General features: G+C 31.4%; 1 protein-coding gene across 6 annotated transcripts; it reads left to right on the top strand.

The window, feature by feature from the left end:
- Positions 1 to 6,277: 6,277 nt before the first annotated feature.
- Positions 6,278 to 14,191, top strand: LOC127243823 (uncharacterized). Of its 6 annotated transcripts, XM_051264004.1 has the most exons (9): positions 6,279 to 6,622; positions 7,981 to 8,050; positions 9,097 to 9,217; positions 9,328 to 9,454; positions 10,445 to 10,558; positions 11,397 to 11,595; positions 12,349 to 12,394; positions 13,086 to 13,161; positions 13,678 to 14,191. In XM_051264004.1, the coding sequence occupies exons 3-9, from the start codon at positions 9,161 to 9,163 to the stop codon at positions 14,013 to 14,015; spliced, it is 957 nt and encodes a 318-aa protein (XP_051119961.1). In that variant the 5' UTR covers positions 6,279 to 6,622; positions 7,981 to 8,050; positions 9,097 to 9,160; the 3' UTR covers positions 14,016 to 14,191. The 6 variants fall into 6 exon arrangements, with proteins under 6 accessions (XP_051119963.1, XP_051119961.1, XP_051119962.1 ...); XM_051264006.1 differs by lacking the exon at positions 7,981 to 8,050 and having other exon boundaries at positions 6,278 to 6,622; positions 9,155 to 9,217; XM_051264005.1 differs by lacking the exon at positions 7,981 to 8,050 and having other exon boundaries at positions 6,279 to 6,593.
- Positions 14,192 to 14,578: the final 387 nt, after the last annotated feature.

Below are 14,578 nucleotides of genomic sequence, written 5' to 3'. Positions count from 1 at the left end.
TTTCATCTGTGATAGATGTTCATGTCATTGAATTTCAGAAGAGGGGGTTGCCGCATTCACATATATCTCTTACTTCAGCCGATGCCCAATTCAATTGAGCGAATTGATTCCTTTATATCTGCTGAAATTTCAAATAAAAATAGTGATTTTCTTGCTTATCAAACGGTTACATGATCCATGATGCATGGACCATGTGTACCATACAATCATAATACTCTTTGCATGGTGGAAGGAGTTTGTTGTAAACATTATCTGAAAAAGTTTTCAAATGAAACTACTATTGGTAGCTATGGATTTGTGTCATAAAAGCGAAGAAATAATGTCCAAAATACTGTGATTGTAAATGGATTTGAATTGGATAATTGGTGGGTGGTTTTATACAACTGTGAGCTCTTGGTTTGGTTTGATTATCGCATCAATATTGAGAAGTGTGCATCCTCAAATTTAATGAAATACATGTACAAATACATGTGCAAAGGCACAAGGCAACAATTGTCATTGGAAATAATGTCGAAGATGCTCAGGCCAACGCACGCACATACAAACAAGTAGATGAGGTGAAGCGATACTTGGATTGTCGTTACGTTTCCTCTATTGAAGCATGTTGAAGGATTTATGAATTTAGTTTGCAAGGCCACAATCATTCTGTTGAGTGTTTGCAATTTCATTTGCCAAATCAACAGTTGGTCATGTTCAACAATGATGATAACTTGGATAATATTGTGAATTAAGATAGAGTACATTACACAATGTTAAGCAGATGGTTTTAAGCAAACCAAAAATGCGTCGAGGCACGACATTTGACTTATATTCAATCTCCTACCAACATAGTTTGGAAGGATAATCCCAAAGAGTGGGCACCAAGACAAAAAGAAAAAAGCATTGGAAGAATGTCATATATTCACCCAACGGAATGAGAGAAGTACTACTTAAGAATGCTACTTCATATTGTGTGTGGGGCCTAAAATTTTGAGGATATCCGTACATTTAATGGAATTTTATTCCTAATATTTAAAGAGGCATGTGCTGCATGTGGGTTATTGGATTATGATAATGAGTGGAATTCCGTATTGTCTGAGGCTTCGACGTGGTCATCGCTGTTAAACTTATGCAATATGTTCTATACTATACTTCTATTCTCAGAGATAACTGACCCTTTGAAATTATGGGAGGTACACTAGCGTCCTATGGTTGATGACTTACGTTACAGTATCAGACAATATAATTCCCAAGACATTAGCGATGAATATTTTAAGGAATTATGTTTACAAGAAATTGAGCGCATACTGAACAAGAGGGAAAAATCATTATCAGATTCTCCACATATGCCAAAGCCTTCTTGCACTACACTTGTTGTTTTCTCGAATAGGTTGATCTCGGAAGCACTTGATTTTGATCCTTTTGAAGAGAAAAAATTATTTGAAAAGTACTTTTCTAGATTGAACAATGAACAGTTGTACATTTACAATACTATTCTACGGTTTTACCACGAAAGAAAGGAAGACTTTTTTTCGTCAATGGGAGTGGGGGCACTATAAAAACATACTTGTGGAGAACATTAATTGCAAAATTTAGATCCGAAAGAAAAATTGTGTTAGCAGTGGCGTCTTTTGGAATTGCTTCGTTACTCTTTCCCGATGGTCGAACAGCACACTCCCGTTTTAAAATCCCTATTGATCTACATGAGAAATCAACATGTCCAATAAATGTCAACTCTGAATTAGGGTAACTAATCCGAGAGACATATATTGTTATATGGGATGAAACTCTAATGATGCATTGATACGCTGTTGAGGCGGTTAGTGAGACTTTAAGGATCTGTTGAAAGGGACGGAAAATTACTTTAGTGACTTACCATTTGAGGGGAAATTATGTATTTTAGGTGGAGATTTAAAGCAAATTCTTCCGGTAGTCACAAGAGCCACGCGAGAGTTAATTGTTGAAGCATCTTTACACAAATCTTATTTATGGGGAATGTGTACTGTAATGTATCTTCATACAAGTATGCGGTTATTTGGATGTAATACCGCATCACACACACTTCATCAGATACACGATTTCGCTAATTCGATCAATAGTTTAGGAGAAGGAAACACACCTTACCAAAATTTTGATGATGTTGGCGAATCAAGTTGGATAGAAATACCAGATAGATTTATTACTCCGAATATGGAGAATTCTCTATCCATGTTGATTAATCAAACATATCCAGAGTTGAAGGTGATGTATAAAGATCCTTTATTTTTCCAAGAAAGAGCAATTTTGACGCCGAAAAATAAAGATGTCGATGAAATAAATACAATGATGCTTTCAATGGTTCCCGGAGATATTCAAGAGTACTATTCATCTTATTCTTTGTGTGTTATCGGATCAACTGATACAGAACATTACTTATATCCCCAAGATATTATAAATTATTTCAAAGTTTCTGGTATACCAAATCATATTCTGAAACTTAAAGTAGGAGCACCGATTATCCTACTAAGGAATTTAACCAGTAATTGGGATTATGCGATGACACACGATTAACTGTTGAAAAGCTTGGTTCAAAGATACTTGAAGCTTGAATAATTACATGATAACATGTCTGTCAACATGTATTTATACCACGGATTTTATTTACTACAACAGAGACTCAAACATTCATCCTAATAAAAAGAAGGAAAATTCCAATTAAATTAGCCTTTGCAATGATAATCAATAAGAGCCCGGACATCCTATATTTAGTCATGGACAATTATATGTGGCATTATCTTGACTATCAGACCCTTCAAGATTAAAGATTCTTATCTGTAATAAATTAACTATACCGTGGAATTATACAAACAATATTGTATACCATGAGGTGTTAGATGCAATAAAATAACGATTTTCATATATATTTCTTAATAACATACATATTCTCTCATATTATGTATTAATTATTGTTTATACTATTTCATAATTAAATTTAAATTTCATATTGATTCAATTGTACAGGAACATCAACTACTATATACAAAAAGTTGGATTCACTAACGCCCACCGGTGAACACTATAACAATGAAGTAGGGTTGATAAGAATTATTAAGTTCACAGGTTTAACTTACAAAACTAAAAAAATTAGACTGATTGATGTCGACATCAAGGTATACGATTCAAACATTATTATCAAATTCAACATTATTTATCAAATTAATTAAATAACAACATTAACTGTTTTTTTTCCTCTATTTTTATTAGGGATTTTATATGGAATGAGTTATATTTAACGCTGATAACGCGACTTTTGCCACAACCCTTGATGAAGGAAGTTTATATAGAATATATAATGCAAAAGTTATAATGGCTCCACAAACTTATAAGTTTCTTTCGTATTCATATAGATTATTGTTAGGGAAAAATACAATATTAGAACAAATAAACACTCCGGATAACAAGTACCCTCACAATTTCTTCAATTTATTGAGTCTTTCAAATCTAAGTCGACATGCAGATGATCTGGCAAAATTATTTGGTATGAATTTCTATTTTTTAAATAAAATTATACTTTTATTTTTTAAACTTTTCTCTAATACATGAAATAATGTAGATGTATCAAATAGCAATGTTGGAAGGAAAAGTATTCTTTCAAGGACTTCAACATAACAATGTCACTGCAACATGTCGAGTCATTGTAAAAGACTTATTTATTATTATTATTATTATTATATTTTAATTATTTCTTATTTTACAGCTTTCCTTCTTGAAACCGGCCGCTTCACGAAAATATACACTAATTACAAACATGAAATAACAAATACATTACTTTGTTGGTAAGTATTATTGTTGTTTTATTTATTTATTTATTGTTATTATTATTATTAATCTTTTTTGTCTTTTTTTCTAGGTACAATAATGATAAAAAAATCACAAAAATTAATATAATTTATGCGGTACAAATTCATTGCCTATTTCAAAATTACTTCAAATATCAAATTACTTCAAGTATCAAATGCAAAAAAAATTTGCATACGTGACTTTAGACATTAACAAGGGGTAAGTTTTATATACTAGATTTTTACAATACATTTTCTCAACTTATAATTTTAAAATTTTTATTTCTTATATGAAAATCAAGTTTTTCCATATTGTTCGAGGCATTGAGCATATCGATGTTCAAAATCTGTGAACTGCAACATGTAACAATTGCAGAAATTTATGTGAAGTTCACCTCACAAAAATTGTATGCATGTATTGCAACGATACAATAGAAGCAAATTGAAGGTAAAATGTCATTTCTCTGTATATAAAAATACAACGTAATAATTCAACTATATCTTATTTATATTTCATATACAATTTTTTATGTAGATACGGTGTTAATTTGATGATAAAAGATGGTACCAGAAGTATGAATTTAAATTTGCAACACAAACAATCTCAATTCATTTCTCGTTGTCAACCATCCTACTTCAAAGTATGGTATGTTTTACATGTATAAATATACATATATTTTTTTATTGTTAATTATTTTAGCATACTAATATTTCTTTCACATATATGACAGAAAAATAGTACATCATTAATACGAGAGTTTATTGACACTTTTACAGATCATACTTTTATATTTATAGTACCAACTCTACTTTCATGGACACGACCAAAAAATCGTCACATAGTAAATTTTGTACCAATTGTTGATTGGTCCGAAGAATATTTGTTTTTTCATACCAGATATTTAACAATATGATAAATTATTTATCTAATATTATTGCAATAAATTGTATAAGTTGTGCAACCCACGGTCAACGCACTAGTTTTAAATATAAAATTAAAAGACGCAAATTGAGGTGAAAAATACCGTTCGTGCTACCAAATGATTAATATGAAACTACGTCTGACCAAAGATGTTTATATGCACACGGATGCTTAGGTGTGGTCACACCGAACTTTGACCACAAAAACAATAAAGGACCCCACCTTAGGTGTGGTCACACAAACCTTCTAAAGGAAAAACAAATAAAGAAAGTTACCTTAGTCGTGACAATACATACTTTTTAAATTAAAAAAAGGAGAATATGTTCATTTAAGTATTATCACATTAATCTAAGACTATTTCCAACCCAATTTTGAAAAAATTTGTAAAGTGAGTTACTTCAACTCACCTTCTATTTACACAATCGATGATAAGACAAAATTTCTTTCATCCGAAATGGCACTCTATCTGATGAGAGGTTGATTTTTTTTTTTTTTAAATTAAAAGTTAATAAAAATTATTTAAATATTATTTTTTTAACTTAGTTATTTTTTAAATTTTTATTTTATTATTTATAAAATAAAATATTTTTTATATTTATATTTTAATTTTATAATTAATATAAAATTTTTATTGTATTTATTATATTTAATTAAATGATATTATATAATATTTATATATATATTGCATAAATATTATTAATAAAATTAAAATTTTAATTTATTTAATTTAAAAAATATTTATTACTTTGTATAATTAAATAACAAAAATTATAAATTTAATTTATAGATATAATATTTAAAATATTTTTATAAACTAAACATATAAAAATAAATAATATTTGGTATTATTTATAAATTTAAAAAATTATAAAAATAATATATAAAATAGAATATAGATAAAGATTTTTTTAGGGTGTGTTTCTTCAACTCCAAAATTGGGGTTGTCCACCGTCCGGCCGGCAACCTGTAACTTTTATCAATAAAATTATAATCTAAATTCACAATTAAATGATACAAATAACCCCACGGTCACAAGTCCAATCCCTACACCACTAAGTCATCCCTTACGGGACCTTAAATAAACACCCTTGATAATACAATATATGATTGAAGTTGAGTTATTGTCCGCTGTTTAAAAAGTTAGAAAAAAAATTAGAAATGTACTATATGTTATGTAATAATAATAATATAATGTTGGTAAGTATACATAATATATGTATATGTGTGTACGGATGTGTGTTTATATGTATATAAATATATATGTATAAATAATTATTATAATTTTATTATGTTGTATGTATGTAGAAGTAGACAATTAATGCAGAGAAATAAGAAAAATGATTGTCAATTGCATTTTCATCACCTAAGGCATATATATATATAGATGCGTGAATCCGTAAATAAATGATTGTAAAAACATCCACGTTCTATGGATTTAGGTGCCTATAGATCTTGGAAAATAGATTCATTAGCTGAATATGTATGGACAATTCAAGGAATATCAATGAAAGAAGGGGCAAATTTGTCTTTGTGCAGCAATTAAAAAAAACAAGAAAAAACTAATTTCTAAATTAATTAGTGATATCAATCTCGCCTCCCTCAGCGCGCACGCAGCCGCAACGCCTGCTCGCCGTCGATCGCCGCGCACCACCAGCCGCCGCCCTCCAGCCTCGCCGTCGCCCAGCCAGAGTCCGACCACCCCCGCCGAGCTCGACCGCCGCTGCTCAAGCCTGCCCGCATCCAGTCGCCTGCACCAGACCTCGCCCAGCGTTCGACCTCCGACCGGCGTCTTCCTCTCCGTCAGACTCGCCGACGCACTACCCGCACCGCCGCCGACCAGCGTCCAGCCTCCTCCTCCGATTTTCATCGGTTTGGTTATTCTTTCCCTTCATCCTTGGATTGGGTACTATCTCTTCTTCCCTGTTTACCGATGCTTTCAATTTTTGGGATGAATTGTTCGGTTTGTTATTTATTATATTATATTAAAATTTAAGAATCTTACGAGTAAACAAACTTTCTGGTTGAAATCTAATTTATTGAATTTCCAAGGTTGCGAGTGCTTTCTGTGAATCTGTGACTGCTGTTTCTCCACTCCTTTTGTTCTAATGCTTTCAATTTAGGTATGCTTTTCATTGGGTTAGTCGATTTGAATTCAAAATGCAGTGTTACCGTCCAGTTGCTAGATGATTCTGATGCAAAGTCTATTTTTGGCTACGTATCAATCGACGCACAGTTTCTCAACTTTGGAATTGAAAATTAAGTTTTCTGTGCTATCAGATCTTGGACATAAACAAGAAAAAAATTCAGATTTTAAATAATAGAAAACAACCAAAAATAAAATAAATCAATTAAAATTCTCCGCCAGCAGTGCCAAAATTTGAGTGTCTTCGTCCCATGTTGCGAAATTAAATAAACTAAACCTACTTCAGCTGTACTACATTCTTTTTTTTATTGTGAAAGTAGATTTATTTTATCTAGCTTTGCAGCCTGTGACAAACCCTGTCATTTGTGGTGAGTTGTTATTGAAGGTAGAAGTATTAGGGAAGGTGGGAATGTTATTGAAGTGGAAATATTATTGAAGTATTGGTAGTCAATGGTGATGGAAAGATTTTGTGCCGAATTGTATTCTATGTACTAGCATCGAGCTCTTAAATTGTTCTTTTATGACATTTATTTTAGCCTTTATTTATCCTTTTTTTCCTCCCCATAGGCCCTAGCCATTTGCCCGCTACAATCTATATTAAAATTTCTTTTGATTCTTTTTGTTGGATTCAAATATCTTAAACAAGAAAGGTTTGATTTTTACTCAAGCCTATGGATAATCTTTTGTTACATTACTTGAGCATTAAACTAAATATATGTTTATTTCTTATAGAGAGTACATGTGCATACACTTTACCTTGTGAGGTTAACTTGGCTTGATATGTTAAATTTTCGATTGACTTGGTTGTGTTGGATTACCCTATTCATTTTGAATCTTCTTCAATTTATTTTGGTTGTGCGTATATTATCTCTAGTTTTGCTTCTTGGGTTGACTTATGATTCATTACATTAAAGTTAGTGCTTTCCAGATTGTTATTGTCTTCCTGACGCTTGAGGAATGAAGATTTTGCTATGATATTTACTTGATTTTGCTCTAAATCTGCCAGTTGTTCTACGTGCCATCAAATGTTTCATTGTAATATAAGATATAGAAATAAATTTTATGGGATATTTTCATCTTAATGTCTCCTCTTTTACCTTCAAATCTATAAAATTTAGGAGCACATTTTACATAACCAAGAGTTGTTTTGGGCAAAAAAAAGAAGAATTCAAATGCCCGATGTTGGAGGTCTGTTCTGTAATCTTGTACACATTCTGAATGATATTTGAATTGGCATTATATAAGAATTTTCCACATTATATATTTGATTACAACTCTTACAGATCTGAATATGTTTCCTTTCTAAGATGATCTTTTGATTCCCTGTTTTCTGAGCTATGCTATCTAGATATTCTACACATGACCAATCATCTTGAATAATTGAATAAAGAGAATGATCCACTCTTAATTTCCTGATGGCAATAGCAATTATGAAAAAAAAGAAAAAAAAAGAGAGTTATGTAGGAATTGAGGTACCAATCTATAATCAGTATTCAAAACAATGAAGAAATGTAGCTTATAAGAGCTAATTATATGATCTGGTGTCATGAAAATGAACATGACTGAGGCAGCTAGCATACTTTATAGTTTTTAGTCCGTATCTGGCATTGGCCTTTTATCCGCATTTCTAATAAGAAAAACTTGGCATACAGTTTAATACTCCCTCCGTCCAATTTCTATTGTCCTAAAGTATATTTGCACGGTTTTTTAGGTGATTGTCTTTTTATTATGAATTGACAAATTTACCTTTAGTTGTATGGTAGATATTAAAAGTAATAAATGAATGAAGGGTAAAAATATAAAATTTGTGTTTAAAAAAAAAAAATAGGACAATAGTTGTTGGACGTCCCAAATAGGAAAGTAGGACATTAGTTTGTGGACGGATGGAGTATTATTTTTCTGATGGTATCAAGATATTTCGCTGATATTTATTTCTAAGATACGGTATATCTATTATTACAAAACATATCTTTTCAAACTTAATTGTTTTTCCTAACATTCCTTTGGTGGCCTTTTTTCCTGAAGCTGCGTTTGAGTTTTTATGTGAATATGGCAACATGTATCTGTTTCCCGATTTATTCTTATGTTTAGTGCTCCAAAGCTGATGATTTAATGTGTGAAATATTCTGATTATGTTTCAGATGGAAAGGATACCAAAATGTGTTTTTAGTTTATCATTTGATTTCTTGTTGGCTGTTGCATTCATTGACGAAAAGATTTTATTTCTGGCTCAGTTATTGCAGCATGATTAAAAAAAAGGTTTTTAATTTATGAATAAATGAGAACTTTCAGCAAGCAATGGACCTGAAGCCTTTCAAGTTAGACATTGATGAGCTCATCAATGAGTTTTCGGAGGTATTATCTGACACAAAACCATTCTCAATCACATCTTTTGATGTGATAATGATACTTGCTTTTGCTCCTTTTAATATATTCTCTTAGTTATCTTTTGTTTTGAATCATAGAGTGGATCAACTTCTTTGGCGGAATTCAAAAAAGTGTGGCTTTCTAAAAAGTTCTCTTTTATATTTGAGGCTGGCCCTTTATCTAATCAAGGTTTCTTTATGCAATCACTTTATGCTCATTGCATTGGTAAGTTCTCTAAATACTTTGTTGTTTGCTCGTTACTTTAAGAGTTTTTTTATGTACCTCTGCATGTTACTCTTAAGCTGTTAGTTGTCTATGCTCTATCCATGGCATTTAGCGGCATGCCATTGCGAATGTTGTTTTGTGCTATGAAGCACTGACCTAGAGCTAAAATTCATGCTATTTTTGCAAGGGATATCAATGTAGAATACCCTATCTTTCAATTTGTTTTCTTTTCATTTCCTGCGATGTTTGTCTCCAAATTTAGGTAACTTTTTATATAATAATTAATCAATTATATTTTGTAGCAGTATATATTGAAATAGTGATTATACGTGCCTTGATTTAACTTCTTGCTAAGAATTTACAAATTATTTATATATAATTTTGCACTTGGATCAAATATGGCAGACCTCATGTCATTTGGTTCTAAGGGCTTGAGGATGTGGTCAACTTATGTGTTTGTCCAAATGGTTGTGATTCTTGTTTTAATGTATTCTGTTTTCCAAACTAATAACAATTGAAAAATAAGAAGAGATTCCAGAGTAGAAGAAAGGAAGAAATTAAAAGAAGATACCGTTTCTTTTTTTTGTTTTTGATCGGAAGAAGATACCATTTCTTGGTTCTACGTAGATTTGCTTTTGTCGCAGATGAGTCATAGTGTTTGGTAGAGTGAAATTTTATGGTTTCCTTGTGCTTGATTGCAAGCATGTTTGTTTCCTTAGGTTACAAATTTTAGTCCAGAAATTATGGAACATACATGCTATCATTCCAAGTTATCCACTTCCCTGTCGTCTAATTAAATGCTGTTTTTTCAAAATTCAAACTAGCTCCTGCAGAACACTTAACAGTTTCTAGTCTCATGTTTAAATTTAATTTGAGTTGAAATCTGTAAATTGTATTTCAATTTTTAGTTGGTATAGGTGCTAGTCATGTCGATATTGTTCACAATCTTGTTTTATCTATACTTGAATAACGGCTCTAGTTTTATTTTAGGTTACATGGTTTCAGCTCGTACTCTGGCAAACAGAGTGGGTGGACTTTATTGCTTGCACTGTCTATATGAGACTCAACCATATAAGCCACCTTACAAAATATATCTATCTCATGGTGGGTATTTAGTTTTCTTTCTATTGACTTATTATCATGCTTCTTTTATCTTAAAATACGATGTTGGATTCTAGTATGTGTACCAGATCATACAATGGTGTGCATGTGTGCATCAATGTGGTTTGCGGATTTTATGCATGCAGTTATTTTATATGGGCTGGTATTTATTGGAAACATTAATAAAAATAAGAATATATGCAAGCATGTTTGTGAAAATTAATGTATACTTAGATTTATTATTATTATTTTGAGAAGATTTATACGATAATTATGTTACTTCATCGATTTAATTATTTGCTAATCACATAGTGATGGAGTTTATTTTACTCCGACACATTTAGAGCCATTTGTTGAATAAGTTAAAAACTATTTTCTGAATAGACTTAATTCAATTGAGTACTTAATCACTAAGTAATTTATAGCCCTACCAAACGATGACATAGTTTTATGATTTTCTAGATTGTAATAGTATCTTCATCTTCCTTCTACTTGATATCATGGACCACCACAATTTTTGGGATATTCAACCATATTTTTCTGCGTTCATATATTGTAACTATGTTTTCACAATAGATGTGAGTGTTGAAGAAACTCAGAGATTTAGGCTCCGTTCTTGAAAAGTAACAAGTAGCTTAATTTTTAGATTTATTGCATCTTTTTTCCCTATTGAAATAGACTTTAGACGGGGGACATCAGACATGGCCATATCCAGTCTACTTTTGTATCATGTGATGATTTGTGCTTGAAATTTGTTGCATTCTGTTTATGAGATGAGTTTGAGCATCGCACCATAAATAATGTATTCTTGAGAAGTAACAAAATAATTATATGCCTGCAGTAGAACTGAGGGAGATTAAGTGCCTGGTTGCTGATGCAAAGGCAGCCGATGTGAAAATAGTTTCTGCTTTAGTGAAGAATATGCTAGATAGGAATGCATTTCTTTTTGGTTTTGTTGGCGTGAATGAAGGTTCTACAACAGAGAGAGTTGACGAGCTCAGAGAAATACAGAATGCCCGTGTCCAAGCAGCATATAAAAAGTAAGTCAAACTCATATTTTTTTGTGAAAGGCTCTATTTTCTTATGTTTTCGACTTTGTTTTTGCATTATTCATAACAAAAATTACTTATAAAAAACATCATATCCAACACTTATTTTATATTTAAATATTACATCAAAAATTTATTTCTATTTTAAACATCACGTTACACTTATTTTTCATTTTATTTCTTTGGCTAAATTGCACAAAATCTACATGTGGTTTCATGAAATTGCGCCAAATCCCCTATATTTCTAAAATTGCGTCAAACTCCTTAGTTGTTTCATAAACTCTGTGTCTAATCCCATTTGCGATCCTTATTTTACGGTATTTGACCTAAATGCGCCCAAACTGTGAATAAATTTTAGAATTTCAATTTCTAAACCCCTAACATTAAAAATATATTCATTTTTCTTAAACCGTTAAATAAATTAGAAATTAAGATTTTAGAATATATTCGCAGTTTGACGCATTTAGGTCAAATACCGTTAAATAAGGACCGCCGAAGAGATTAGACGCAAAGTTTATGAAACTACGAGAGAGTTTGAAGCAGTCTTAGAAGTATGAGGATTTGACGCAATTTCGTAAAATTACAGGTGTATTTTGTGCAATTTAGCTTATTTCTTTACTATTTCCAAAGCAATCAAAAACACCAAAACACTACAAAAAGCATAACCTAGCAAATCTTTAGCTTTTGCAAAATTTTCTGATATGTGTATATCATGATAATCTTTTATTTTATTTTACTGCACAGGTTATTTGCTGATTCTCGGCTAGAGCATTTCATCCATATGGACATGGTACGTTTAATATTTTTCTGAAAATTATGTGGACGAAGTAGTGATAGAATCTTCTAAAATTTATGGCAAGTAGTCTGTGTTCTAGCTTCTAAGCATTCTGTAAAACTTTTTTTGAGTAATGTGCCAACCCGGGCATTTCTCAATAGCAATATCTCAAGGACATGATGGTACCACTTGGATGTGGCTGATGCTCGATTTTGACATCCATACCAGTGATTTGGAGAAGATCTCTTGAAAAGTACTTACCGCCCATTTCGGCAACACCCCATCTGTTTTTTTGTCTTATGTGTTGCAACATTACCTATAGCAAACTGCTTCTTTGTTTAGATTTTAGTTCAAAGAAACAATTCTTAGTTTTTAGTGTTAAAATTAGTTTAATTTAGAAATTTATGGTTGTTGTTAACTGCTTTTTTCAATGTTTAGATAAAGCAACATCTTTTTTATGTCAATACAATAATGGTTTCCTAATGTATAAAGAAGAAGAGTACCTGTGCGATATTTAGTGAGCCATGATCTTTATCAGTTATCTTTGTCGGGTTGAGATGGATGGTTTTTATGCAGATTTCTTATCAATAAGCCATTTAGAATTATTCAAAAGTTTAGCTTAATCATTTTATATTATTCTTGTGATTTTTTATGGCTATGTTCGTTTTATGGCTTTATCTATACGTTTCACCATATTTTCTTAAAGGGTACGGAGCTTGATATTGATGTCTTCAAGAAAAAATCATCAGATTATGCTGTTGCCAAGGAACTCGCCATCAAAGGTTAGTGATAGTGCTCCATTTTGCTTATCTTTTACTTTGCACTCCACTTATCGCTTGCATGAACACTAGGTCGTATTCTTCATGGAAATTTGTTGGTCTGTTATTCTGAGTTCTTCAAATGAGAACTTCTACTGTAACTTGTGTTTTGTGAAATTTTATCTTTTTCGAGAAGGTACCATAACATATAAAATGTTTGATCATAAGATGGATCTAAATTCTGTATTTTTTCTGTTGATATTGTGGTTCGTTAATATTACCGAATCACATCAATGGCTTATACTAATTTCAAGATATGTGTGTAGAAAAATGCTTCCTTTTTTTTTTTTTTTTTATCATATTGTAAGTCTCGAATACACGACCTTGTTGTTTATAGTGGATGTTTCTTTTTTATTTTACCCAGTCATCTTCATCTTTGGGGCAGGAAAAATATTATTCATGCTGTGTTATTTCCCAATGAAAAGCTACAATTTTAGAAATGTTTGCTGATATGAGATCTCATTCTTCTGTATGTTGAAGAGGCTAGCAAGGTGACTGATGTCCAAAATATGGAGCACATAGCCGAAAAAAAGAGATTAGTCGGAGACGTGGTGGAGAAAATCACTGCCGATTGGACTTCCCAGAAAGAGGCTCTGTATAAACAAACCGGATTTACTCGTCCGCCCCAAATGGAAGAAGAAAACAACCCGAACAACAAACAACTAACTTTTAATGAAATGCCGGTAGGCAATGTAGACGAACAAATGCAGGACGACCCGGATAATTTTGGTAAGGAATTAGAAGAGGTTTTGATGCTCGATCAATTTGAATTTCCTAATGAAGGCGCGGTGGACTCGTTCGAAGAAAATGAACAATAGTAAAGTTATGTGTAAAATAGATTATTGAGATCAATGAATTTTCTTGACAGCATACGGACTATTAATCAACTGTAATTTTTTGAAAAGTTATGTGTAATTTTCTTGACAACATATGGATCTGTTTGGGGCTTTGGATTTTGATTTGAAATTTAAATAGTAAAAGTTTTGAATTTGAATAGTTGTATGATGTGATATAAATAGGTGCTGATGTGATGTTTTGAATGTAAAATTAATTTTTAGTATAATATAAAAAATAAAAAATAAGTGTTTGATTTGATATTTTTTATTTTTTATTTTTTTTTGCTGAGCAGTGTATTTAAAATTCAATTTCCCAAACAAACATATACTTTTAAAACTATTAATCAAAATGACCAATTTATCTGTAATATAAATATCAATTATTCATCTATTGTTTTAATAGGATGGCACAATATTTCAGTATGATGCTAAAAGCATGTCTCGGCATCATGTCCGGATTAGGAATGTCAAATGGGGTGGGTTAGCCCCGGACCCGCTCTTAATGAAGCGGGTTCGGATCTAAATAATATGTTTTGGGGCGGATT

This window comes from Andrographis paniculata, unplaced genomic scaffold (assembly GCF_009805555.1).
Source record: "Andrographis paniculata isolate CXL003 unplaced genomic scaffold, ASM980555v1 Contig98END, whole genome shotgun sequence".
NCBI lineage: Eukaryota > Viridiplantae > Streptophyta > Magnoliopsida > Lamiales > Acanthaceae > Andrographis > Andrographis paniculata.
The sequence above is the reverse complement of the archived record's forward strand: the minus strand, read 5'-3'. Positions and strand labels throughout refer to the sequence as shown.

Excerpts from the sequence above, each read along its gene's own strand:
- LOC127243823 (XM_051264006.1), top strand. The coding sequence starts at position 9,161 with ATGGACCTGAAGCCTTTCAAGTTAGACATTGATGAGCTCATCAATGAG. Across the intron at positions 12,395-13,085 it reads ATTTCATCCATATGGACATG|GGTACGGAGCTTGATATTGA; the intron begins GTACGTTTAATA and ends ATTTTCTTAAAG. Across the intron at positions 13,162-13,677 it reads CAAGGAACTCGCCATCAAAG|AGGCTAGCAAGGTGACTGAT; the intron begins GTTAGTGATAGT and ends TGTATGTTGAAG.